This window comes from Equus asinus, chromosome 17 (genome assembly GCF_041296235.1).
Source record: "Equus asinus isolate D_3611 breed Donkey chromosome 17, EquAss-T2T_v2, whole genome shotgun sequence".
Taxonomy (NCBI): domain Eukaryota; kingdom Metazoa; phylum Chordata; class Mammalia; order Perissodactyla; family Equidae; genus Equus; species Equus asinus.
In genome coordinates, this window is record NC_091806.1 from 39,220,565 (window position 1) to 39,244,983 (window position 24,419).

The following is a 24,419-nucleotide window of genomic DNA, read 5'->3' on the forward strand; positions in this document are numbered from 1 at the left end:
CCCTGCCCGACTGTGCTCTGCCCGTGTGGCGGGGCTGATGGGAATATTCTGCCAGCTGGGCCATCTACAGAGCACACACAATCTGCCGGGCATGCAGCAGGCACTGGGGACATGGATGGAAAAGCCAGAGGCACCCCGCTCTTGGGGAGAAAAATCTGTGTCAAATGTGACAAGTATTCTGGAAAGGGAAACAGGGCCCATAGCAGCACAGAAACGTCTGCAGAAAACTCCCAGGAGCCTCCAAGAGGCTTTTCCCTCTCTGAAGTCATCACGGAGGAAGAGGGGGCCCTGGAGGGGGGGCTGGCACTGATGTCTCACCCGCTGCCCTTGCTGGAGCGACTATGGCAGCAGCCTGGGGAGGAGGAGGTGACACCTCCAGCTCCTCAGACGGGGGCTCTGAAAGGGGTGGGGGTGCAACGAAAGCGGCAGATGGAAGGATGCCCGAGAAGCTGGTGGAGCCCACCCTCAGGACGGCAGGGGCCAAGCGCCCGCCAGAGCGCCCCAAGGAGCCTCCTAGGACAGGCGGTGACCCGGAGACAGGTGGCGGGAAAGCTCTGAAACGCCACGGAGCCGGCCTGATCTGAGCAGGAACTGGTGGTGGGCTGCGGAACACACGTGCGAGCTGCGAGCCTGGCGGGGCCGCCCCCTTGCGCACCCCCACCGGAGGCCGTGGCCGCGGGCCAGGCCGCCCGCTGACACCGTGTTCCCTCGCTCGGAGCATCACGCACACATGCGCTCGGCCCGCGGCGGCCCGGCCTCGGCCGGGAGGAGACACGAGGGGAGGGCGGCATCAATCCGGAGAGAGCAAAGGGGCAAACACCCCACCCCCGCCCGCGTGCACACACAGGCGGAAGAAACCGAAACATAACCCAGAGAGACTCCAGCGGTTCCAAGGTCCATGGCATGCGCAGAGCCTGGACACCGGGAAAGCCCCCAGCTCCAGCCCGTGCGGCGGGGGAGGCCAGGCACTGCCAAGGCAGATCCACCGGCACGTTCGCGAACGAAAGCCAGCTGGTCCGGAGACCAGGAGGCACGTCCCGGGCTTCCCTCGCCAGGGGTCCGCGCTCCAGGGCAGTCTCGGATGGGCTCACCCAGCGTCTGGATCTCTGGCCCCGCCAGGTCCCAATCAGGACAGCCCCGGCCAGGGGCACAGAACGGACACCCTCCCAGAGCACAAGCTGCTGTCTCTTTGTCCGGATCCCCTGGGCTGCACCACGCGCGGACAGCGCCCTAGAGCGGAGCCCCGACCCACGGCTGCCGGCGGCTCCGGGGCGCCCCTCCGCGCCTCCCCGCTCCCTCCACGCCGGTAGCGCTCCCGCGGCAGGGCAGGGGAGGGGCGCGGGGCGCTTACCTCTCGGCCGCGAAGTGCCCGGGCGCCTTCCTCCCGGTGTAGCCTCGGGCCAGGGCCCCCGGCAGCAGGAGCGCGACGCAGGCGGCCCGGAGGAGCAGTCCGGCCCACATGACCGGCGGCGGCGGGTCCCCCCAGGCTCAGCTGGGCTCCCGCGCCGCGCGCGGGGGAGGGGGCTGCGGCCCCTCGCCCCTCCTCCTGGCGCCGCGGGGAGCGAACCAGCGAGCCCCGAGCTGGCACGCGGAGCCGAGCAGGGGGCCTGGGGACGCGGAGAGGAGGGGCCGGGGGCCGCGAGGGGACGCGGCGGACGGCGAGTGGGGGTCTCTGGCACCTCAGAGCCAACACACAAAAGGCAGCGCCGCCCGCGCGCAGATGGCCTCTTGGGGAGGCGCGGAGCCCTGGGCGGGGGCAAAGATCAGGGACCCCTAGGGGCGGGGTTTCGCCCTCGGCCCACACCCCCTGCCGGAGTTTGGGAGTCGGCTTCCTGCGAAGGGCTGTGGGCGTCAGACTGAGGCCAGGGGAGGAGAGAGACTCGGGGAAGCAGGCTGGCGCTGGAGGCTGCGCGCCCCGGGCATTGCTGGTCTCGGTGGAGCCCGAGACGCCTGTTTTGTCACGAGAAGGTGGGACGCTGAGACGTTTCTCTGCTGGGCACTTCTAGGCCGGCCCCCAGCCTACCAGCAGGTCTGCACCCTAACCCTGGGTGTGCAGGTCACCTGCTCCCTGTCCAGGGGGCACCAGCCGGTCTTGAACCCAGAGGCTCCTCTTTGCCCCCTTCGGCAGCTGCCCCAGGCCAGTCTGAGACTGTTAGGCAGGGGAGTGGTGAGCAGGTGGTGGGTGGAAATTGGATCATCCAGCTGGGAGGAAGCTGAAAGGATGACCAAATTCTACCCTCCTGGGATAAGGGACTCTCTCTACCTGTCAAAAGGCAGCCATCCAGTTTCCAGCAACTACATTTTAGGAAGTGTTTACCTCCTAGCTAAATAACCGGTTCGTTGCCTTGGTCTGCCTCTACAGCTGCCCTCCCACTGGCTACCCAGCCTGTGTCACTGAGGTCCTTAACACTGGTGGCCACGAACGAACATGGTATGCCAAGAGTGGCCTGGCCTCTTGCCACCTTCCTTCCAGACATCATACTTTCATTAACACAGCCTAATATTACTTTGCTTTTTTGGCAACCCCTTGATGCTGTTAGCTCATAACACGGAGTTCACAGTAAAGGAAAACCTGAGGTGTTTTCTGTTATCATGTCTTTATGTTGTTGTTTATTAAAACACACGCTGCTAAGCTCAGTTTGAACCCATGTGGCTGAGTTTTTGCAGATGTTCAAATTTAGCCCTGTTATCTCACGTTGTTAGTTTTGATCCATCTTCTACGCTAAGCGACAGACTCTCAGCAAGCAGGTTACCAAGATATTCCGTGTCGTAAGACGAATGCAACTTCCATATTTATGGCCATTTTGAGTCCTAAGGACCCTCAGACTCCCAGGACATCTTTCCTTTTTGCCTCAAACGTCCAAAGGTGCACTTTCTCCCTCTCCCTCACTGTTGCTTATAAAGTGCTTCAATGTCCACATGGTCGGAAATCTTGCCTTGGATTATTCAAAAATAGGGATAAACATAAAGTCCTTCCTTCTCGTGGCCTGCAAAATCTATGGCACCCTTGGCCTTACGGTTTTTACCTGGACCACCACTCGATGTCAAGCAGGCACTCTTCTTCTGGGCACTGGACACCACCCACAAATTGTCAACACATTTACACGGAGGTTTCCTTTTGCACACCTGCCACGCCTCGTGCCATCTTCCCCCATACTCCAGCACACCTGACTCTACCCCTTTGTGCAGCCCCACCCCTCCACCTCACCCCTGTCACTCTGGCAAGCTGGCTCCATATTGTGCAGTGAGCAGCTGGCATAGCTGAGATGCCACTGTGTGCTTAAAGAGAATGCTCATCCACCCTCAGGAGCAGGCTAGTATTTAAGATGCAGTAAATTCCTACCGGTGAATTTCGAAAGCAGCAGCTTGCTCAACAGCTGCTGGCCTTTCTTCCCTTTCCCCTTCTTCTCTGACCTTAGGGCATTCACCTTGCTCCTCACAGCAAGAGTCTGCTTCTTTAGCTTGGCTTTTGCTATTTTCTTTTTCTTATCTTTTCGTGTGTCTGACCCCGAGGCTTTTCGAAGTTTGGACCCTCAGTCTCTAGCATCAAGCTGTTCCTCATCAAGGACTAGTTTGGGCACATCCCTTGTACAGTCCCTCAATGCTTCCTCCTCACTTCTGTGGCTTGTGGCTCCTCAGTAACAAAAGGGACCCTCCACCAAAGGCGGAGGATCCGAGTTGTTGCTGGCTGCAGAAAGAAGGCCGCTGGCTTGTGACCCTTCCAAACGGTCATGGGATGAGTCAGTGTTTCTATTATTCTCCCAAAGGTCCCTTCGTGCAGAGGCCTGGAGTGAGGCAAGCTCGTCAGCGCCTACATGGAAAGGAGCCACTCCAGCTGGCTGTAGCAGAGCTCCACAGGCAACCTTTCACCCCTGGAGAGGTGATTAATGGTTTTCAAGAGAAGACGTGGGAGTGTGGCAGCAGAACATCAGTTTCCAAAGGCTTGCTAGAATTCAACCCTGAATATACCCAAGACTGTAGGAAACAAAAACCTGCAAGGACGCCCCTGCTTCCAAAGTCCAGACGATAAGTCCACTGATAAGTAATAACCTTCTACTCCATGTAGCAGGTCTCCACGGCTGCAGGTCAGACCACTGAAAAGCACCAGAATAATCATCCCACCACATTCTGTCTTTCTGACCTTGGCACCTTATGGTCAATCTTCTCATCTAGGATTAAACTTTTAAAATAATCATAATCTGGAGACCGTTGCTTGCCTGCCTCATTAAAGCTGGTCTCTGGCTGGGGGCAGGTCTTTTCAATTCAAACCATCACTTGAAGAATTCAAATCACAGTGTTGAGTTTCAAGTTCAAACCGTGGTTTTTGAGAGACGCTGATTACTTTTCCCTTAAGACCCTTATCCCCTACCCTCAGAAATCCCAGGAGTAAGCGAAAGAGAGCAGTAATGAAACACCAGGAACGCCTCCAGGGAAGGAGACCTACTCCAGAAGACCCCCAAAGCAGAGATGCCTCCTTGCCCTTTTCCTTTTAAGCTAGAATCTCTCAAAACCACAGTTTGAACTTGAAACCACAATTTTCCTGACACTGTATCAAAGGCTGGGCTTAAAGGAGCCAGCCAATATGCCTAGGATCAACCCCGTCCACTGCTGGGACAGAGCAGTCTTTATTCCCACTGGACCACTGGGGGGGCCTGTGGGCTGACACTGACCCACTGAGCTGAAAGAAGACAGGCTCTGTTTGCTGGACAGGAGGGTGAATCCCAATGTGCCCTACTCCTATACTTTCCCACCAAAGGTTTACTTGATTCAATCAGAGGAAATAAAATCAGAATCCAAAGGGCATGTGGCAACAGGAAGCCGGGAGGTGTCTGAGGAGCTACTCGCCGTGGCCAAGGAGTAGCATCTGGGGGAAAGCTGGCTGGATGGTGCACACACATCTGGCTGTAAAATGTCAGGAAAGGCAACCCAAGCGACCCCCAAGCCCGGCAGGTTACTAACAGAGGCAACTAGGAACCAAATGTTGACTACAGAGTCAAGGGCAACCAAAGACCACTGAATTTTGAAAACCTAACAGCCAAACTCCTTGGGATCCCAGCAAGAGCAATCACATGGCAAAGGAGAGGTTCAGGTGTCATCTCACTGCTTGAGGAGCTGTTCCAGCAGCAAGGACAAGGGACTGCAGTAGCTGCCAGAAAGAAGGGAAACGAGCTTGCAGGAAATTGGGCACAGTGTGACTGGGATGCTGGAGAGCTGGGCAGCAGGAAGAAAGCAAAACCAATGGCTCTTTCTTCTTAGATTCTACTTTATTTGGTAAAACTCAGAAACTAACCACCAAATCACGTCCCCCCACCTCCTCCTCCTCTGAAGAAAGCAGTTCCCCAGAGACAAAAAGGCTGTGGCCTAGGGATCATCCACCATCTCCAGGTTTCATACTCGGGCAGCCCATGGCCTGGCGGTCAGGCCTCCAGACCCAAAGCTCTCAGAGGCAACAGAAGAAAGCAAAAGGAAGCTCTCACTTCAAAGACAATGAACCCCTCCCGCCCCTCTTCCCCCTACACACCACCTCCCACATCCCCAACCTAAAAAAAAGACAGCAGAGGACAATGCATGAGTGTGGGAGACACACACACACACAGAGCTTCCTTTCAGCCAAAGAGCTGCAAAACCCCTCCCTGGAAGGAGGACAATTGGTTACACCAATCAAGGCTTGGTGGCCCAAGGTGATGGCTGGAATTAGGTGAGACTGGTAAAAATCCAGGGAGAAAATATTTCACCTTCAGCCCATTCCCAGGTCTCCAGTGAACTGGTTTTAGTTCTAAGAAATCCCCATTTCCACAAGGGTGGGCTGTGGCTTCTGGGGCAGCTGGCTTGGGGAAAGGCTTCCCATGGCTGAGAAGACAGTGGTGGGGGAGGGGAGGAGGGCAAAGCCTTCAGGAGGGTCTGGGGAAGGGGATCCCTGCCCTTGGCTAATGGATCCGAGTTAGCTCCTCCACAACCTTGATCAGGTCGTCTGCGGTGGCCTCTCGCTTCATTCCACTGCCATCATCATACTGTAACGAGGAAAGAAGGGGACTGTGAGGGCCAAGAGGGCACCCACCCTCCCCTGGGGAAGGGGATGCCCACAGCAGAGGCACCTGGCTCCACCACTGCCATGAAGGGGAGGAAGGACTCAGCAGCAGCCTACATCTCTCTTCAGGGGTACAGGTCAGCAAGGTCTACTGACGCAGAGCTGGCTCAGAGGCTGCCACCTGATGCACACTTCTCTCTCTTCCAGGACACCCCCCACAGGCACCATCTCCAGTCAGCAGTACCCCAAACTCCAGCACTATGGAAATTTCTCTTCCTTGCAGGAACCTGACCCTGCCTCTCCCTCTGGTGGGTCTGCTAGAGACCCTAGACATGCCTGAACGTGCCCTTGTTGTTTAAGTACAGAAGTCACGTGGGCAAAGCTGCTACTACAGCACCTGGTGGGTACCCAGGAGCCTCAGCTGCATCTCCTTGCCTTCCGACTCCACCTTCCCATGCGGGTAGAACATTTAGAAAGGGCCGCCAGCATCTGGGCATCGAGGAGGGGAGGCCCCTGGAGCTGACAGAGTCCTGGCATGGGGGGCCCAGCCATGGACTCGTGTAATTGGCCCAGAGCTGAACACACCGCACGGCTCACCTGTAGGTTTGCCACAACCTCCTGCATCTTGGGCCGGCTGATATCCAGGAAACTCTCAATCAAGTCTCCATCGATGAAGCCTGTGGCTGGTTCTGTCTTTCGCTCTGTATGAAAGGATCTCCAGGTGGAAAGGGGAGTTAAGGAATGAATGATTATTTGGAAATATCCTTACCCTCAGTCATTCCCACGTCTGCGCAAGACCACAACCTAAAGCGATCATCAGGAAGAGAACAGGAAACAACAGTTTCGACAAGTCACATTGCTTTTTGGAATTGGAAAACATATAAAATTATTACTTAATCCAACGGTTCTCAACCGGGGTGTCCTCCAAATAACATTTTTAAAAATACAGATCAGACTCTCTTCATGTAGAGCCTGGACATGTATGGATGTTTTCCACAAGTGCTCCAGGTGAATTGGATGTGCATGCCTGGGAAGAATGGTCTTCCAGGTCCAGCCTTGACCTTCACAGATGAATACACTGAGGCTCAGAGAGACAAGAAGCATGCCCAAAGTCCTGCTGGTTAGCAAACCGACACCACGTCAGGCGCCCCCTCCCTCCCCGGCTACAGCTGGGCCATGCCGCCTTGTAACAGAGCCTGACCAGCCTCAGACTGACCGTCGTCAGAGCCCTCTCGCTTCACCCCTGGGGAGGGCTTTTGACATTTCCCGCAACAAACAAACTTCCAGCAGCACCTGGCTCCTGGGTGTCCTTGGGGGCTGATCCCTGGGCTTCTGGAGTTTCTGGCTTCTTCACTTTTCCCCTCCTCTGCTAGCCTCTAGCAAGGGTCCTCAGACACTGCTGCCCAGACAAGACCTCTGAAAAGATGTTCCTATCTTGTGATCTAACCTTACTGGTTGACGTGCAACACCAGGAAGGCCAGAGGCAGACCATTTCAGGAACATCATGGACGTGTTCAAGGTGAACCAGGTGAAGCTGGGTGATAAGGACATGGGAATTCATTATACTGCTCTACTATTGTGTGTTGGAAATTTTCGCTAAGAAAATGTAAAAAGAAAAAGCCTGTTCCCCACGGGAACTAGTCAAGACATTTCCTGAACAGACAGCGGATTCCAGGAGCAGCTTAGGGTAATACAGCTCTCTGCCCATCCCAGGTCATGCTTCCCAGCAAAGGGATGCCTCTGGGAAGGATATAAGGAGTGCTCGATCTTGCCCACACTTTTGATGACTTTATTGAGTCGATTCTGCATGTCCAACAGGAGGTTGTACCAGCTCTCTGACAGTGAGGTCACCAGCCCTGAAGAAGCAAAGGGAACAGTGAGCTGCAGAGTGCTCCAGAGCCCATAGCGAGTGAGCACTTTCTACCAAGGGCCGCCCAGGAAAGCAGCACAAGGAGGGACAAGCTGGCCGCAGCCTCCTCTAGTAAGCTCCTAGATCATGTCCAATTGCTCTCCCTCATCCCTCAGAATGGTGCTCCCAGGAAGGAGGCCTGTGTGGAAGTGGCCCTGCAGCGATCAACCTTACCAATCATGCCATTGACGGTGCCGAAGAGGACCGAGCCCTGTGTGGGGGTGGAAGTTTCACCCAGATTCTGCATAACCAGAGAGCCGTGGCAAAAGACATTGACAAACTCGCCCAGGTGGAAGAGCCCGACCTCCTGAAGGTGTTGCCGCTCCTCATCAGTGGTGGCAGCGCTGAAAAGCAGTGTGAGACTCACCACCAAAACCTCCTGTCCCCATCACAAGGCCCCGACAAGGCCACATGCAGTGGACACCATGTGCCAAGCTTCCCTGGTGAACCCACACACTCCACAGCAGAGAAGCTGGTCTAAGAGGGTCATTTTTATGGCCTCTGCTCTCATGAAAATCTCTACCTCTGTGAAGGAGCACCCGAGCCTGAGAGAGCACCCAACGTCCTCATTCGCCAGAGACCCAAGGGCTCCGGCCCAGCCCCGCATTCCCATAGCTGGCCACTCACCTATCCTTCTGACACACAAACAAGTTAAAGGCATTTTCAGCCCCCAGGAAATTGTCATCGTCCAAGATTTCCACAGCACTCATCCAGTTGGGGTTAAAGTCTCGAGCAATCTTAAAACAGATAAGGTGCAATAAGAAAATAAAGTCAGCAGTCTGCACAGAAGCCAGTTCTGGGACTCGTCTTCCTTTAGCCAGAAGCCAAGAGCCTGCCCTGCAGAAGATACGGGCCCATGACTAACGACTGCCACTCCAGGTGCTCTCCCCCTACCTCTGGCCAGCACAGCCCTTTTGGTGCAATTGCCCAGAAATGGAGCCTACTCAGAGGTGAAGTTGGGGGTCTCTAGAAATACTTCATCGATGCAGAACGTACGCTCCAGGGAAAACACCTCTGCCCCATGGGGCTTGATTACTCCTCACCAGCACAGAAACACGTGCAGGGTCCCGGCTGAAGCAAGAAGTCTGCCCCACCCCCCAACTACCTCTTCGAAGTTTCCCTCCATGGGCTTGTAGGCGAGCAGCAGCACGGAGCGCATCAGGTCGCCCACCAGGATGAAGTCGCCCTTGGTCTTCAGGTAGAGGGCCATGATGTTGTTGTAGTGATTGCACTCCGTGCGCAGCTCCTTCTCTGTCGTCCACTCGTAAAGCCGCACCTGGGAGGGCGGAGCCCGTCTCAGCCCGAGGGGCCCGGATCCTCTCAGAACGACTGCCCCCTTCCCCTATCCTCCAGCTGCAGCACCACTTACCACAGTGTAACACGGGATGTGAAATGGTGTGATGTAGGACTTGATGGACATTTTTTATTTTAGTTTTATATATTTATGAAATATGAAAATAGAGCAAGCACATGAAACTAATAATACAAAGTTTTCCTTTACATAAAAAATGAGTCAGTATAAAGACAAATATTAACCAAATAGTAACGCAAGTAATACTATGGATATGACAAAAGATGGTCCTCTTAGGACTGAAGTTTGGCAACTGACCCACAGAAATCTCTCTGGAAGAGAAGACCCATCTCCAATTCCTGATCAGATCAGCAACAAGATCACCCCCCAACAAACTGCCTTTCCTGAAGCCCTCTCAAAACGCCTACATTCCTGGAACCTCTGATGTGAACCCAGTGAGCAGAGACAACGGAAAGGAAAGTCCAGCAGAAAAAAATGCTGTCCAATAACTAAAGGACTCTAGAGCACTAGAGTCTGTGACCACCCCTCCACCCAAAAGGGAAAAGGACTTTTTTTTTTTCCTCTGCTGCAGTGTTTCTTCAGTGTCCACCACATCTCCAAACAAATGAAGATGCTTTATCATCTGCGGACAGAAGGACAGATACTCGGCACAAACCGGTCCCAAGGCAGACAGACAACTCCCTGGAAAAGCCCGCCCTGGCAGACCTTTCAGGGTCCAGGTGGCTCCCCCCATGGCCTCTGCACACAGAGAAAGTCCTGGACAGAACATATGAGACCATGATTTCTTGAGATGTCCCCAAAGAACCCTAGCCCCAAAGGTGTGTACTCCAAGAGTCACCTGTAATAATTACAACGGGAGGGTGGAGGGTACCCACAACACCCCATCTTTGGGTAAGCTCAGCCTTGCTGGGTCTCCACACCTCCACGAGTGGAGTAAAGAAGGGCCAAGAGCTCCACATGCTCCTGGCAACACACCCCTCCCCACCCCTTCCTCTCCACACTCTCAGCCTCCCTACGTGCCATGGAGATAGTCAAGACCAAGGTCAGACACCACCAAAATCCCAAGGCTCCTACTCTCAACCCAACAGGTTCTAGATCTCTGCTGTCCAATATGGCAGCCACGAGCCACATGTGGCTACAAAACACCTGAAACGTGGCTAGCCCAAACTGAGATGTGCTGTAAGCGTAAAAAACACAGCAGATTTTGAAGTCTTAATATAAAAAAAAAGTAAAATATCTCACTAATAATTTTCTTATACTGATTACATGTTGAAATATTCTAGATCTATTGGGTTACAAAAAACACACTAGTAAAGTTAATTTCACTTGCTTCTTTTTACTTTTATTCCTGTGGCTACTAGAAAGTTTAGAATTACACGCATGGCTCCTATGATATTTCTATTAGACAGCAATGCACTAGACGTCTCCTAATCTGACCTCACACCAACCCCTCCCAACTCCTGCATCTGTTCACTGTACCCTGGAACACAGGCAGCAGTCACGGGCAGCCTGCTCTCTCGCTGCTCCCTTGTTACTCTAACTGAAACGTGGAGCTTTCATGAGGGCCCTGAGGCCTCTCAACTCGGCCATCTTCTCTCCCACTGTCCCTCGTACCCCTGGGGCTGGAAGAAGGACAGACTTCAGTGCACCACCTCGCCTGCCTGCCGTTTCAGGCTTCCCTAAGTTCACACTCCCACCCGCTGAAGCAGCCATCTACACCTCACCAACTCTCCCTCCCACACGACAGTCCTGTTAATGCCTGGAGATTTTCATACCTACAGAGAAGACCCTTCCACTATCCTGTTCTTCCCATTTTTGACCCCCCTTCCCCACTTAAATTGCCCATTCCTACGGTCACCCCTTAGAGCCTGTCATTAAAAACAACTCTGGATCTTGTGTCCTGTTTCACCTTTCTCAGATGTCCAGGGTCTATCACCATAGCACTCTCTTACAGGTGCTCGACTCCCTTGATCACGCTCACCTGACAAAATCAGACTGTGGTGAAATTCTAATCTAACTACAGCTGAAGAAGAACAACCAACTAGGAAGACGGGCCTTACTTTAAACTCGGGACCACTCACTGACAGTGGGCTCTTAGACTTCTTAGCAACTGCCTTTTCCCAGTCCATTACAATTCAGGCCCTGAAACAATGAGTTCGCACCTCCTCCACTCTCCTCAAATCTCTAGTCTGCCATCCGTCCTCTCAGTCACTCCACTCACAGAGAGGATGGACACAACCAGAAGAGGAGTTCCACGTACTTCTACCATCTGAGGCCAACTCTGTGCACTAGATCCCACTGCCCTCTTGCCCATTCAAAAACACGGCTCCAGCAATTCTCCTCTCCCCACCATTCCCATCAGCATGGAAACTGTAGCAGTACCTCCGAGCCTGGAAAATCACACACTCTCCTGTCCAATGTTCCCCTGTAGTCACCCCTTTCCTCACTTCTCCTTTACTGCAAAACTCCCCCAAAGGGTTTTCTGATGGTAGCTGTCCTCTCCTAGGCCTGGCTGATCTCTCTTCAATCAGTTTCCATCCCCAACTGTCAATCAAAAGAGCTCTGGTCAAGGTCACCACAGAATTCCATGTTGCTAAACCAATGGTCAATTCTTTCCTTGTTTGTTACCCAACCTACCGGCAGACTAGCAGCTTACCTATTCCCTCCTGCTTGGCTTCCAGAACACTTCTCTCTCCTGGTTCCTTTCCTACCTCACCTGTCACCTTTTCTCTAACTGCCTGGATCATCCTTATCGCCCCAATTTTAAAGGTGGAGGGCCCCAGGGCCAGTCTTCAGATCTCTTCTCTATCCACTCTCAGCGGGTACGTGACCTTAGGTGACCTCATCCTGACTTTTCACTTTAAATGCCACCTGGTAACTGCCACACTGTTATCTCCAGCCTACCTCCTGCCTGGATTCCATACTTCTCTCATCCAGCTACCTACCTGACATACTCACTAAGATGACTGAAACTTGGTATGTCCAAAACCAAACCTCTGGTGTCCCCCACGTGACATAGCTAAGAAACATGTATCTGGTCTCTGCCCCCAGTTCCTGACATAGATAGAGCTCCTAAACCCCTTATAATTTCCTGGGTGATAGAAGTTTTTGGTCCTAATGGGGTGACTCTTGGCTCCTGGATACAGGATGGGTGCAGGTCACCAGAAAGACCCAGGCATGATTAGAAGCTTGGAACTTTCCTCCAGGGAGGAAAAAGGGACTGGAGACTGAGTTAATAATCGATCATGCCTACGTGATGAAGCCTCCATAAAAATCCCTACACTCCAGGGTTCAGAGCTCTCAGGCTGGTGAACACACCCACATACTGTGCGCCTAGGGCACCTCAACTCCAAGTGGACAGGAGCTCTGCAGGACCCTTCTGGACCTCACCCTATGTACCTCTTTATCTGGATGTTCATTTATATCCTTTATAATAAACCAGTAAATGTAAATAAATGCTTCCTTGAGTTTTGTGAACCATTACAGCAAATTATCAAAGCTGAGAGGGGGTTCCCACAACTCCCTACAACTTCACAGCCAAGCTAGATGGAAGTCTGGGGACCCTGGGGACCCACTACTTGGGACTGGCATGTGAAGTGAGGGCAGTCTTGTGGGACGGCACCCTTAAACCTGTTAAGTCTAATACTAACTCTGGGTAGTCCACATCAGAACTGAATCAAATTACAGGACACTCAGTTAAAAGCTGGACAGTTGGAAAACCGGTCGGTATGGAGCTAAAAACCAGTTTCCCTTTACCCTCCAAACCTGCACCACTCACAATCCTCTCCCCTCAGTAAATGGCAAGGCCATCCTGCCTGTTGCTCAGGCCAAACGCTGGGCCCTTTACTCCCTTACACCTCAATCCTGGCATTCACAGAATCTGCCTTCCCCACCTCGCCCAACAGCACACGGCTCTCAGCCACCGCCGCCAGTCATCACAGGAGCCTCCTTCCTGACCTCACTGCTTCTACCCTTGGTTCCCCCCATAGCTTTTCCAAGATCTGAAATGATCTTTTCAAAATATAAGTCCAGTCGTGTCCCTCATTTGCTCAAACCCTCCAGAGTAAAACCAAAGTCCTCAACCAGCCTACCAGGCTCTGCCCATTCCAGCCCGGGAGCTGCTTCTGCATTATCTCCCACCCCTACCAGCGCACTCCTGGGCAGACACCAGGCCAGCCCTGCCTCTGACTCCTTGCACTCGTCTTCTCCCAGACATGCACATGGCTTTCTCCCTCCCTTCCTTCAGGAACCCGCCAAATGTCATTCTATCAGCAGGACTGTCTGACTAGGTGATGAAATAGCAACGCCCCACCACCCGTGCTCAGCCTGCACTCCTCCAGCTCCTTGCCCCATTTTTATTTCTCACCGTGTGTTTCTCAGCATCTCGAGTATATGTACGTACTCTGTTCACAAGCCTCAGAAGGACAGCTCTTTAACCATTTTGCCTACTGCTATATCCCAACTACCAAAACAGTGCCTGGCACACTACAAGAGTTCAATTAATATTTTTTGAATGAACGAATGAATGACCGAATGACTAGAAACTCTCAATTTAAAGTATGTAAGTCATGCATCTTTTATCTTCTCAGGACCTTAAAATGCTGCGATGCACTGTGAAGCTCCAAGGGGATCAGGATATACCATTTCCTAAATGTATTTGACCATGAAATTTATTTTATTTTTTTTAAAGATTGGCACCTGAGCCAACATCTGTCGCCAATCTTTTCTTTTTTCTTCCTTCTTCTTCTTCTGCCCAAAGCCCCCCAGTACATGGCTGTATATTGTAGTTGTAGATCCTTCTGGGTGTCCTATGTGGGATGATGCCTCAGCATAGTCTGATGAGCGGTGCCACGTCCACACCCAGGATCCAAACCAGCGAAACCCCAGGCCGCAGAAACAGGTTACATGAACTTAACCACTACACCACTGGGCCAGCCCCATGAAATTTATTTTTAAAAGTTTTTTTGCAAGGGAGGAGGTGGGGTCATGGCAGAAGAGAAGCGGAATATTTCCCAGGACTAGTATTTCAGGGATGTACTTAGGATAATGCAGTTTGGCTCATTTTGTTTCATACTGATGAAATATTCTCATGTCATGACACACCGAGTGCTGGGGCCACAGCTCTTACCCCTTTCTCAGTCCCCACAGCACTTAGAATCTGATATGCATGGGGGTTCATGTAACCAAGTCTAATGCCTGGTCCAACCGGAGTTCCCCAGATTCCCAGCTCCATCCTCCATTCCCACTACTTTGTTATCCTTAAAATCTGACACACATGCAGCCCCAGGATACATAAGGGAGACATGCTCTGTGGACAATGGTGTGCAACCTAAGGTATAACACCAAGTGGAGTGGGCCTCACCGTGCTATTGATGCTGGCTAACAGCTTCCCGTTAAATTCCACCATAGAGTACACAGCCCCTTTCACTTCCTTTTCAGCCACAGTCTGTAGTTTTCCTGGAGGGAAAAAAGATATTCTTGAGTCTCCTTTCTGAGTCCACACTTTAAAGTGATCAAATGAACCCTGATTTCCCCTCTGGCTCTAATTCCTGTCCCAAAAAACCACTCATCTGAAAGCAGGAGATAGAGAGTCAGTGTATTCTGGAGTTAACCACCACCAGAAGTATGAGCCCCAAGGTAACGTGCAGTGATTCCAGACAGTGCCCAAGATCTGCCTGCACCCTGAAACTTTAGCTCTCCCTCAAGATGGGACCAAATTCCATCTCAGCCAGCTGATCTGAGATTTCTGCGCTGATAGCTGGGCTTTAGAACCTCTTTAGTAGGGCAAATGAGAAAAGATACAGAAATGAACTCAAACTCCTGACACTGAAAGAGGACCTAAACAGCTGAGCAACCAAATGGAAAATGAACCTAGGATTCCTAACTGATTCTAGCCACTAGGTTCTCTTAGCCATTGTTCACCTCTCCCCTTTCTGTCTTCCTTTCAAAGAGCAGAAAAGGAAGAAACATGCTAGATTTTACTTGTGCCTCTGCTCACGCGCTCGGAAACGCATTCAGACCATCAACAGCTTGGAAGGAAGGAAGAGAATGTCTTGTAGTCACAGCAATTAACCCAACTTCTCCTACTGCTTAACTGAGACTCTGAAAGCTAAAACAGTCTGCTTACTTTCCTAGAATTTCCAGCTCACAGAATCTGGAGACTGTGCCCACTTACCATCCGAATACTGAAAGACCACAATCCGACCCTGCTTGGGCTCCGCCTCCTCGGGATACACCATGGCTGTGCCCACAATGAAGTACGTGTTGGGGTCCTTGCCCAACTTGCAGGAGACCAGGCTGAGGGCATACTCGTTCTGCAGAAACTGGTGGGCATGAAGCACTAGAAGGAGAGTAGTAGAGAGGTGAGTGGCTGAGGATCCCCAGGCACAGGTAGTCCTGTACTTCTGTGAGGCCGACAGCTCAGCTCAAAGCCGAGTCCAGGAGGCGACAGTACTCGCCTCCTGCTGTTCCTGTCTCCTCAGACTGTCCATCCCTCACCAGCCTAAACTCATATGAGAAGGCTCAGTACTCTGGCCTCACAGCCAACTCAGAGGTCCCACCCCTCCTTTCTTCTCCTCCTAGCATGGGCTGCCACACTGTCCACCAAACTTTGGAATATATCAGAGCCCAGGACAGCCTGAATTAGGGATGACACAGGCACAAAGTGACTGGAGGAGCTCATCTGCACCTTCGAAGGTGTGCTGGTCAATGATCAGGAGGTTATGCACCTCCACCTCTTCTCCAAAGGAGGTCTCGTGAGTGGCTGTGCTGCTGGAGAACAGCTTACTGGAGCTGACGCTGCTAGACAGGGCCTGAGAACAGAGAGAACACATGTCACCCCTCTCAAAAGCCGAACAGGTGCCGGGAACATCAGTGTGAGGGGATCAGTCAGGATCAGGAAACAGAGGCTAAGTCTGAAAGAGGAAAACTGAAGGTTGGCAGCTCGAGCGGAGCCTGAAGAACAGAGGGCTTCAGAGAGGATACAGGGACTGAGGATAAGGATCCAAACTCCATATGGAACTGACAGAGCAGTCCAAAACACAAGAATCTCAAGGTCAGTAAAGATCATTAAAACAGGGATGCCAAGTCAATCAAGCAAAGCTAAGGAGAAACTCAGGCGACCTAATAAAGTGACAGACTCCACCTCTCTCAACGGGAAGAGCAGGGGAGCACTTCAAATAAAAAGAAAACCATGAAGACCTTCTACTCTGGATTAAGAGAAGTCCTATCACAAACGTTTGGGAGCAAGAAAGAGAGAGAATGCATGGAATACAACGGCCAGCTAACATCTCCACTCAAGTCTATTGTTAAGTGCAGCTGTAAAGTGTCTTATTATCAGCCTCATTTTGCAGAGGAGAAAATTCAAGTTTACACTTGCCCAAGATCACACAGCTAGCAATAATCCCTGAAGCCAGTTCCGGGAGACTCCAAATCCCACGCCCTTACCTATGATGCTACACTGCCCCCACCCAAACCGATGAAGAGAGAAAAGGAACTGTTCATCCTGCAAGGCTACCGAGAAGCAAAACCACTGCTGGCCGCGCTCATCTCAAATTCTCCTCACCCTCCAAGGAGGAGGCCAAATTCAGCTCACTGCCTGTCTCTATAAACGAAGTTGTGCTGGACCCCAGCTATGCCCACCTGTTGTCCGTGGCTGCTTTCCTAAGGGCAGGAGCGAGTGGCTATGAGACCGTACGGCCTGCAAAGTGGGACATGTTTCCTACTGGACCCTTCGAGTCCTACAGCCTATTCTCACACCATCTTTCTCACCTGGGTGCTGGCACTGGGCCTCAGAGCAGTTGTGCCCCCACTTGTGTCCTGGACTTCAATACGGCTGGAGAGGACCCCAAAGCACTGAGACACTTCCTGATAGCAGATCTTCCTGTAGAGCAAGTATAGCACAACGGTGCCTCTCAGAAAACGTTGGAAGCGCTCCACTCTAATTCCCACATGAGCACCACTCCCATCATCACCTACCCTGCCCTCACCTGGGAGACTCGTAGAGGGGAACTGTGCGAATGTGCAGCTTCTGGATCTCATCGATGGTGCCAATGGTGAGGGTGCTGTTGTTGGCCAGTGCCAGGCTGGAAAGAAGGGTCTGGGTTTAGACTGAGTGGACCCGAGGAAAGAAAGGATTCTATGAGGCAACTCCATTACTGGAGGAAAAATAAGGCAGAATTACACTGGCTTACTCCAGGGCAGAGGTTCTCAGCTTTGACTCTATGCTAAAAATAAGCTGGGCAGACCACAAATTCTGATGCCTGGTTCCACCCCAGAGATTCTCTTATTTAACTGGTCTAGGTGGACCTAGACTGAGGTTTTTGTTTTTTTCTGAGGAAGATTAGCTCTGAGCTAACATCTGTACCGATCTTGCGCCACTTTATATATGGGTTGCCACCACAGCATGGCTAACAAATAGTGTAGGTCCACGCCCAGGATCCAAACCTGGAACCTGAACCAGTGATGCAGAGTCCTCCAAACTCAACCACTACGCCACGGGGCCAGCCCTAAGAATTTACATTTCTAATGAGTTCCCCAGTCATACTGTGGCTGCTGGTGGGGGACCACACTTTGAGAACCCCTGCTCCAGGGGACTACATAATGATCTCTAAATCAGGGGTTCTGAAACTTGACTAATCATTTAAGTTACCTGAGAGGTTTGCTTAAAATACAAATTCTAAGGCGCAACCCCAGATCTACCGAATCAGCATCTGAGAAAGACTGAAAAAAATCTGTACTTTTGGGGCCAGCCCAGTGGCGTGACGGTTAAGTTCTCATGCTCCGCTTCAGCGGCCCAGGGTTTGCCAATTTGGATCCCGGGTGTGGACCGACGCAGTGCTTATCAAGCCATGCTGTGGTAGGCATCCCATATACAAAATAGAGGAAGATGGGCACAGATGTTAGCTCAGGGCCGATCTTACTCAGCAAAAAGAGGAGGATTGGTGGCAGATGTTAGCTCAGGGCTAATCTTCCTCAAAAAAAAATAAATCTGTACTTTTTAAAAAGCTTCCCAGGTACTTCTACTGGGTAGCCAGACCTGAGAACATCTGCTCCACACTTCCCCTGTCAGCTATTTACTGACTTTGAGACTAGGAAACAGCTGGAGGGGAGGTGTTTGAGGAAAACATCAGGATGCCCTCAATCAATGGCTCTTGATGAAGAAAGAAAAAGAGGCTCACCTGTCAGGATAGCCATCTGAGTTGAGGGGACACATGTAGTTCACTTCCTTGAGGTTGACATTGGAGAAGACCAATTTGTGGTTGCTGCTGTAGATGACAGTGGGGCGGTCAGAGCAAGCAAAGACGTTGGTGGTAGAAAGAGAACGGAAAGTCCTCAATACCGTGGGCTGGGTGCCCAGAGTCACCTTCTTACGGTCGCTCAACAGGCCTACAGAAAGAATGGCATCAGGAGAAAGAAGGAAGGAAAGGAAACAGGACAAAGAACTGGGTTGTGAAGGTTCAAAGCAGTTCCCTGAGGCCAAGGACTCTGCAACGCTAGTACTCCTTATTTGTCAAAGAGCCCCTCACTCCAAGTGCTGTCCTCACCTGTCTCAATGTTGAGCCCAAAGTAGAAAAGTGCCCCATCTCCCAAGGCACAAAGGAGGTAGTGACTGCTCTCAAAGGTGGTCATCAGGATGGAACGAGGAATGATCTCTGTGGGAAAGGGATAACATTAAACTGTTGTTCCACATTCCAACTCTGAGCCCAACCCAGGTCCCTAAAAGATCCATACCTCCACCCAGCATCTCTTTGTGCAGTAGTTCAAAAGAGGGCAGCTTCAAGATGCGGGCCGAGATGTCTGTCCAGAGGCCAATGGCACAGAGAGGGGACAGCCCATTGCTGTCTCCTAATGGGGTGATGTCCAAGCAGGCCACTTCGTGTTCCATCTCTGTGTGGCTGAACAAAAGAGGAATACGGCAGAGGAAGGAATCCAAGGATCAAAGAAGTCCCAGAGAACAGGGGAGGGAAGAACCAGCAAACAGATAAACACACACCTGATCTGTCGCAGCTCCTGAGCATGGATCTGCAGGTAGTAGAGGGCCCTTCCCACGGCCACCACTACCTGGCTGCTGTTGCAGGAGGCCACACTGATGTTCTTGCCCTGAGGCTCCTTCCATTCACTGACCAGAGCTTTGGGTTCTTGAGAGACCAACCTCACAGATGCTGAAGTGATCTACAGAGAGAAGAGCAAGGACTCCAAGCACCTGCAGGGATCTACACAGGAGCGGGGGGGTGGTAAATGCTGCCCTAGGTCGGCCCTAAGAATCAGCTACGTACGTCCTCTTCTGCCATATACGTCTATTTCCCAAAGTCCTGCAATGACACGCATTTTTAGTTGGAACCCTGAAGAATGGCTTAAAGCAGCTTATAGCTTTCATACTTACAAGCTAGGAAAAAAGGTCTACTTCACTCTGATTAAGGCTTCGGTGACAGACTGCATCCTCTGGAGAGGTATCAATGGAGTAAGGTCCTGTGGCTACCAGGCTAGCAGTGTTTCTCAGTGCCAAAACCAGACCTCTAAAATACCCAAGTTCTTTACTGTGCATGAATCATTAAAATTATGCAAAATTCTTTTTATTTAATTTCATTTTTTTAAGATTGGCACCTGAGCTAACATCTGTTGCCAATCTTCTTTTTCTTTCTTTTGTTTTCCTTCTCCCCAAAGCCCCCAGTATATAGTTGCACGTTCTAGTTGTGAGTGCCTCTGACTGTGCTGTGTGAGACACCACCTGAGCATGGCCTGACGAGCAGTGGCATGTCCACGCCCAGGATCCGAACCAGCGAAACCGTGGGCCACTGAAGGGGAGCCTGTGAACTTAACCACTCGGCCAAGGGCCGGCCCTGCAAAATTCTTTAGTGAAGCCTACAAAATTGCATTGAAACATTTTATAAATTTATTTCATCATTGAAATTTTAGAAGAAAATGCAGACTGATGACACGGCCAGGTTTCGATTCATCTTACCTATCAAAATTGAGTTCATATTTAAGGAGGAAAGCCCGTCAATAATAGATACGTGAACTGATACCAGTCTTCAAGCCACTAATTAGAAAACACTGACAAAGAAATGAGTCAGTGTCTGGGCACATCCTACACTTGGTCCACAAACGACAGAACCTTCCTTGCAGAGTGGACAGACCCTTACCAAATCCACCACTGCCCGCTGGCTAAATGACCAGCCTAGATAAAAGATGGAGACGGCAGATTAACCCTCAAGCATTCCAGTGCTACACCTGCCACTGGCAAACACTGACCCTGGCCAGGAGACAACAGCTCAAACGGTGAGGAAAGTGTGCAAAACATAAAGAACATCAGGCGTCACTCCCAACTTAAAAAGTCTGCCAGGGGCTGGGAGGGTGCTCAGAAATCAGGCCCTTATGGCTAATGAGTGCCAAAGGGGCTATCTGACACCTCCACCCAGCCCCATATCACAGGTGGATTTACAGTAAGGATCAGAAGAGAGGAAGAGCTGTGGTTCTAATCACTAATCTCTGGAAAGTGCTGCCAACAGTCATACAGGCACAGGAGCACCATGACACAGTAAGTGTGCATTACTATTATGAGTGGAAAAAAGGATATAATCAGTGCTGAAACAGTACCCCAAACCATATATATATATTATTAGCCCAGTCTACAAAAGAAAATGTGAATAAATACAACACATATATTTGCAGAGAAAAAATAAAGGTAAAACATTATCTCTGAGTGGTGGGTTATCAGGTAATTTAAATTTTTTTTCCCTGGAATTTCCTCATTACTTTTAAAGAGCCATAAAAACGGACTGCTTCAAAATCCGGTGGTGCTCTGTACTATACTCTAGGTCCAACTCAAGTAAATAGGGCCTGCCCTTTCTCAGTTCTTACCTGGATAAGCTGCTGATGAGCCACGTTGCCACAGAAGAAAGTCTGCTGATCATCCACGAAACCCATCAGTTCGGTTTCTTCCACCTCCTCTCCGTTTAACATGAGGACTCTGCAGCAGAATGGAAGGCCTGGGTCAGCCGGACCAGCTTCCCCACCTTGCAGCCTTCACATGAGCACCTGGAGCTGGCACCAGACTCATCTTACCTTGTCTGGCCCACAAAAGAGAGCACCAAAGTGTCATCAGTCTCCCGGTTAGGATCAGACCGCAGTGGCCACAGGCCTGGAACAAAGATCAAGGATTAAGATGCACGGCACAGACCAACGCTCAGTTCAGCACATCTCAGGAAGGGGGAGCCCGACCCTGTGAAGAGCAGGAACTCTGGAGTCAGTCTGGAGCTGAAATACCCACTCTGTTCTTCCTGGCTTTAAGACTCTAAAGAAGGTAGATATTTTTAAAACTGTTTTGAGCCTACTATTTTCAAATTTCTCATTTGATTTCAGATGGGATAACACATTTCCTTGACTCAAAGTCAAAATTTATTTTTAAAACATCTATCACACGAGTCTCACTCCTATTCCTCCCCGTCCAACCTATCTCCCAAATAAGTAATCAATAACACTTTCTTGTTCATACTTCCAATTATTTTCAATTTTTTTTTTCTGCTTTATTTCCCAACGCCTCCCCGCCCCCCCATACATAGTTGTATATCTTAGTTGCAGGTCCTTCTAGTTGTGGGATGTGGGACGCCGCCTCAACGTGGCCTGACGAGTGGTGCCATGTCCGCACCCAGGATCCGAACCCTTGCTGCCGCAGTGGAGCGCACGAACTTAACCACTTGGCCATGGAGCCGGCCCTTATTTTCAATTTTAAGGAAAAAGGTAAGCACTGTATCACAAGCAAATACAAATATAAAAGGGCCTATCACATACTGTTTCGTGCCTTGTTTTTTCACTTAACAATACACGCCGGAGCCCTTCTCAGAACTGAACTTGTCCCTTGCTCTGGATATGTGCACAGTATTTAATTGTGTGGATGTGCCAGTTTATTAGGAAGTCCCCAGTGATGGACGCTCTCTGAGTATTCTGCTATAACATACAATGCCACAACAAACGATCTTGTATTTATGTCATTTTATACATATGAAGGTCTGGGGGGAGATGCCCAGAACTGGGATTGCTGGCTCAATCACTAAACGCACGTGTCATTTTGATAGATATTGCCAACAAGCATGCTTATCTCCTCACAGCCTCACCAACATAACGTGTGGTCAAACTTTCGGATTTTGGTCATCTGGTAAAGAATGGTCTCGCTGTTTGTTTTGATGTGTCTTTCACTTATAACAAGGGAGGCCTCTTGCCTGTCCATTCATGCCTTTTGCCAATTTGGGGAGAGGAAATTTGGCAATCTTCTTTCTAGAAATTTTTTCATAAATTAGGGAGATTAGGCCTTTGTCTACCGGATGAACTGCATGTTTCTATCCAGTTTGCCATTTCTGCTAACTTAGCTTACAGTGTTCTGTTTTTGCCACGCAGAAGTGCTTTACTTTCATGTTGCTGAACTTATCAGTCTTTCTTTTTGGCGTCTAAACTTTTGAGTTAAGAGTTTAAAAGACCTTCCCCATTCCAAAATTAGAGAGGAATTCACCCATTTTTTTTTTTTTTTTTTAGCTTTCGTATGGCTTTATTTTTTACATTAATTCATTGATCCATTTAGATTTTAGGAAAGTATACATTGTGCAGTATGGATCGAAATTTATCATTTCCCAAATGACTACTTGTTATCTCAACACCATTTATTAAAAAGGATCATGTTTATGTCACAGAATTGAGACGCCACTGCTATAGCACACTAAATTCTGACATATAATTGTGTCTATTTCTGGACTTTTGAGTCTGCTGGTTGGGCTCTGCCTATTTATGCTCCAATACCACACTTTTAATTAATAAGGGTTAAGAGTATGCCTTAGTATCTGGTAGGGCTAATCTCGTCTCACTGCTCTTTTTTTTTAAGATTTCCTGGCTTTTCTTGCTTCTTCCTTTTTCCATTTGGACTTTGACTTGTCAAGGTCAAGAAGAAAACCTACTGATATTTTTATTGAGATACCTCAAATGTAAAAATAAGCTGAAGAGAGAACAGCTTTATAATGTTGATATCTAAGACCTCGGGGTATGTCTTTTTCATTTGACCAATCTATCCTTTCAATCCTTCAAGAGTAAAGTTTTCCTTTTACACATTCCTTATTAAATTTATTCCTTGGTAGTTTATCTTTTTATTACTATTATATATTGCCTCTTTCCCTCTACCATACCTTCTAATTGACTGTTTTTACACGAAAGCTATTGATTTCAGTACATTAACTTTATATCCTGCTACCTTAATAAATTCTTACTGTCTACAGTAGTTTTTCTGTGAGTTCTCTTGGGTTTGGTAGTTATATGATGTCTTCCTCTCTAATACATAAACCTCTATTTTTCTTTATTAATATTTATTTTTTCATATTCTGAATTACATTTTTTTAGCTGAGCCTCTTATACACAACTCTGAATTGGTTTTGCTTTATGATCCAATTTGATCATCTTTCTCTTACTGTAAGGGTGGTTAGCCCATTTATATTTACTGATCAGATATCTGATACATCAGATACAGATACTCACATGGATGTTTGATATCAGTTCTGTCATATTATTTGTGGTTATATTTACTGTTTACGTATTGTCAAAGTCTTTCACTATGTAGTCTTTCTTTGATCTTTTCGATTATTACAGTTCTCTTGAAATTTAGGAAGATTTATATTGTTGTTTTAGAAGTTACCTGTATATGATATTCTCAGTCTCATTTTTCTTTAGGGATTCAATTGATTCCTTCATATAAACATTAAATTTAACTTATAATCTTTTCCTCCCCCGTTCTTCTACTTTATTGTCCAATTTTGGTCAATAGTATTCTCTTTTTTTAAGTTTACTTTGATAGTTTTAAATATATTTAAGCTTCTACCACTTATTTGTCATTATGACTTTTTTCACTCTTCATTTGATCTACTTTCCTCAAGCTCCCACCGAAGCGCCTTCACAACATGCAACAGGGCCAAAGGCCGAGGTCACAAATAAGACCTGCATCCTAAAGTCCACCAAAAGGCTACCTTTGATGCCTGGTAAGTCAATGCTGGCATGCTCGTGGATTCCAATTCCATTCCGGATGATGCGCAAAGAACCTTCCTTGAAAGCCCCAGAGCAAGTGACCAGCTGCAAGGAGAGAAAAGGTTTCTAATTAACACCCTCTAGAGCCTGGGGCCAACACACTGACACCC

At 49.7% G+C, this 24,419-nt stretch overlaps 2 protein-coding genes across 5 annotated transcripts in view; both read right to left on the reverse strand.

Moving 5' to 3' along the window:
- The window catches only part of VWCE (von Willebrand factor C and EGF domains), a 37,265-nt gene extending 33,582 nt beyond the window's left edge, over nt 1–3,683 (reverse strand). The window contains exon 1 of one of the 4 annotated variants that reach the window (XM_044750250.2): nt 1,352–3,683. In XM_044750250.2, coding sequence (XP_044606185.2) covers nt 1,352–1,461 — 110 coding nt within the window. In that variant the 5' untranslated portion in view covers nt 1,462–3,683. The remainder of the gene's footprint in view (nt 1–1,351) is intronic. The other 3 variants (XM_044750249.2, XM_014866922.3, XM_014866920.3) reach the window with 3 other exon arrangements.
- Nucleotides 3,684–5,243: 1,560 nt separating this feature from the next.
- Nucleotides 5,244–24,419, reverse strand: part of DDB1 (damage specific DNA binding protein 1) — a 29,013-nt gene continuing 9,837 nt past the window's right edge. Inside the window, exons 10-27 of the mRNA XM_014866906.3 lie at nt 24,252–24,354; nt 21,316–21,391; nt 21,112–21,220; nt 19,244–19,422; nt 18,982–19,145; nt 18,795–18,902; nt 18,429–18,636; nt 17,238–17,333; nt 17,020–17,131; nt 15,938–16,061; nt 15,425–15,589; nt 14,612–14,706; nt 9,043–9,213; nt 8,565–8,674; nt 8,112–8,281; nt 7,782–7,884; nt 6,626–6,749; nt 5,244–6,011 (exon numbers count right to left, since the gene is read on the reverse strand). Coding sequence (XP_014722392.1) covers nt 5,928–6,011; nt 6,626–6,749; nt 7,782–7,884; nt 8,112–8,281; nt 8,565–8,674; nt 9,043–9,213; nt 14,612–14,706; nt 15,425–15,589; nt 15,938–16,061; nt 17,020–17,131; nt 17,238–17,333; nt 18,429–18,636; nt 18,795–18,902; nt 18,982–19,145; nt 19,244–19,422; nt 21,112–21,220; nt 21,316–21,391; nt 24,252–24,354 — 2,301 coding nt within the window. The 3' untranslated portion in view covers nt 5,244–5,927. The remainder of the gene's footprint in view (nt 6,012–6,625; nt 6,750–7,781; nt 7,885–8,111; nt 8,282–8,564; nt 8,675–9,042; nt 9,214–14,611; nt 14,707–15,424; nt 15,590–15,937; nt 16,062–17,019; nt 17,132–17,237; nt 17,334–18,428; nt 18,637–18,794; nt 18,903–18,981; nt 19,146–19,243; nt 19,423–21,111; nt 21,221–21,315; nt 21,392–24,251; nt 24,355–24,419) is intronic.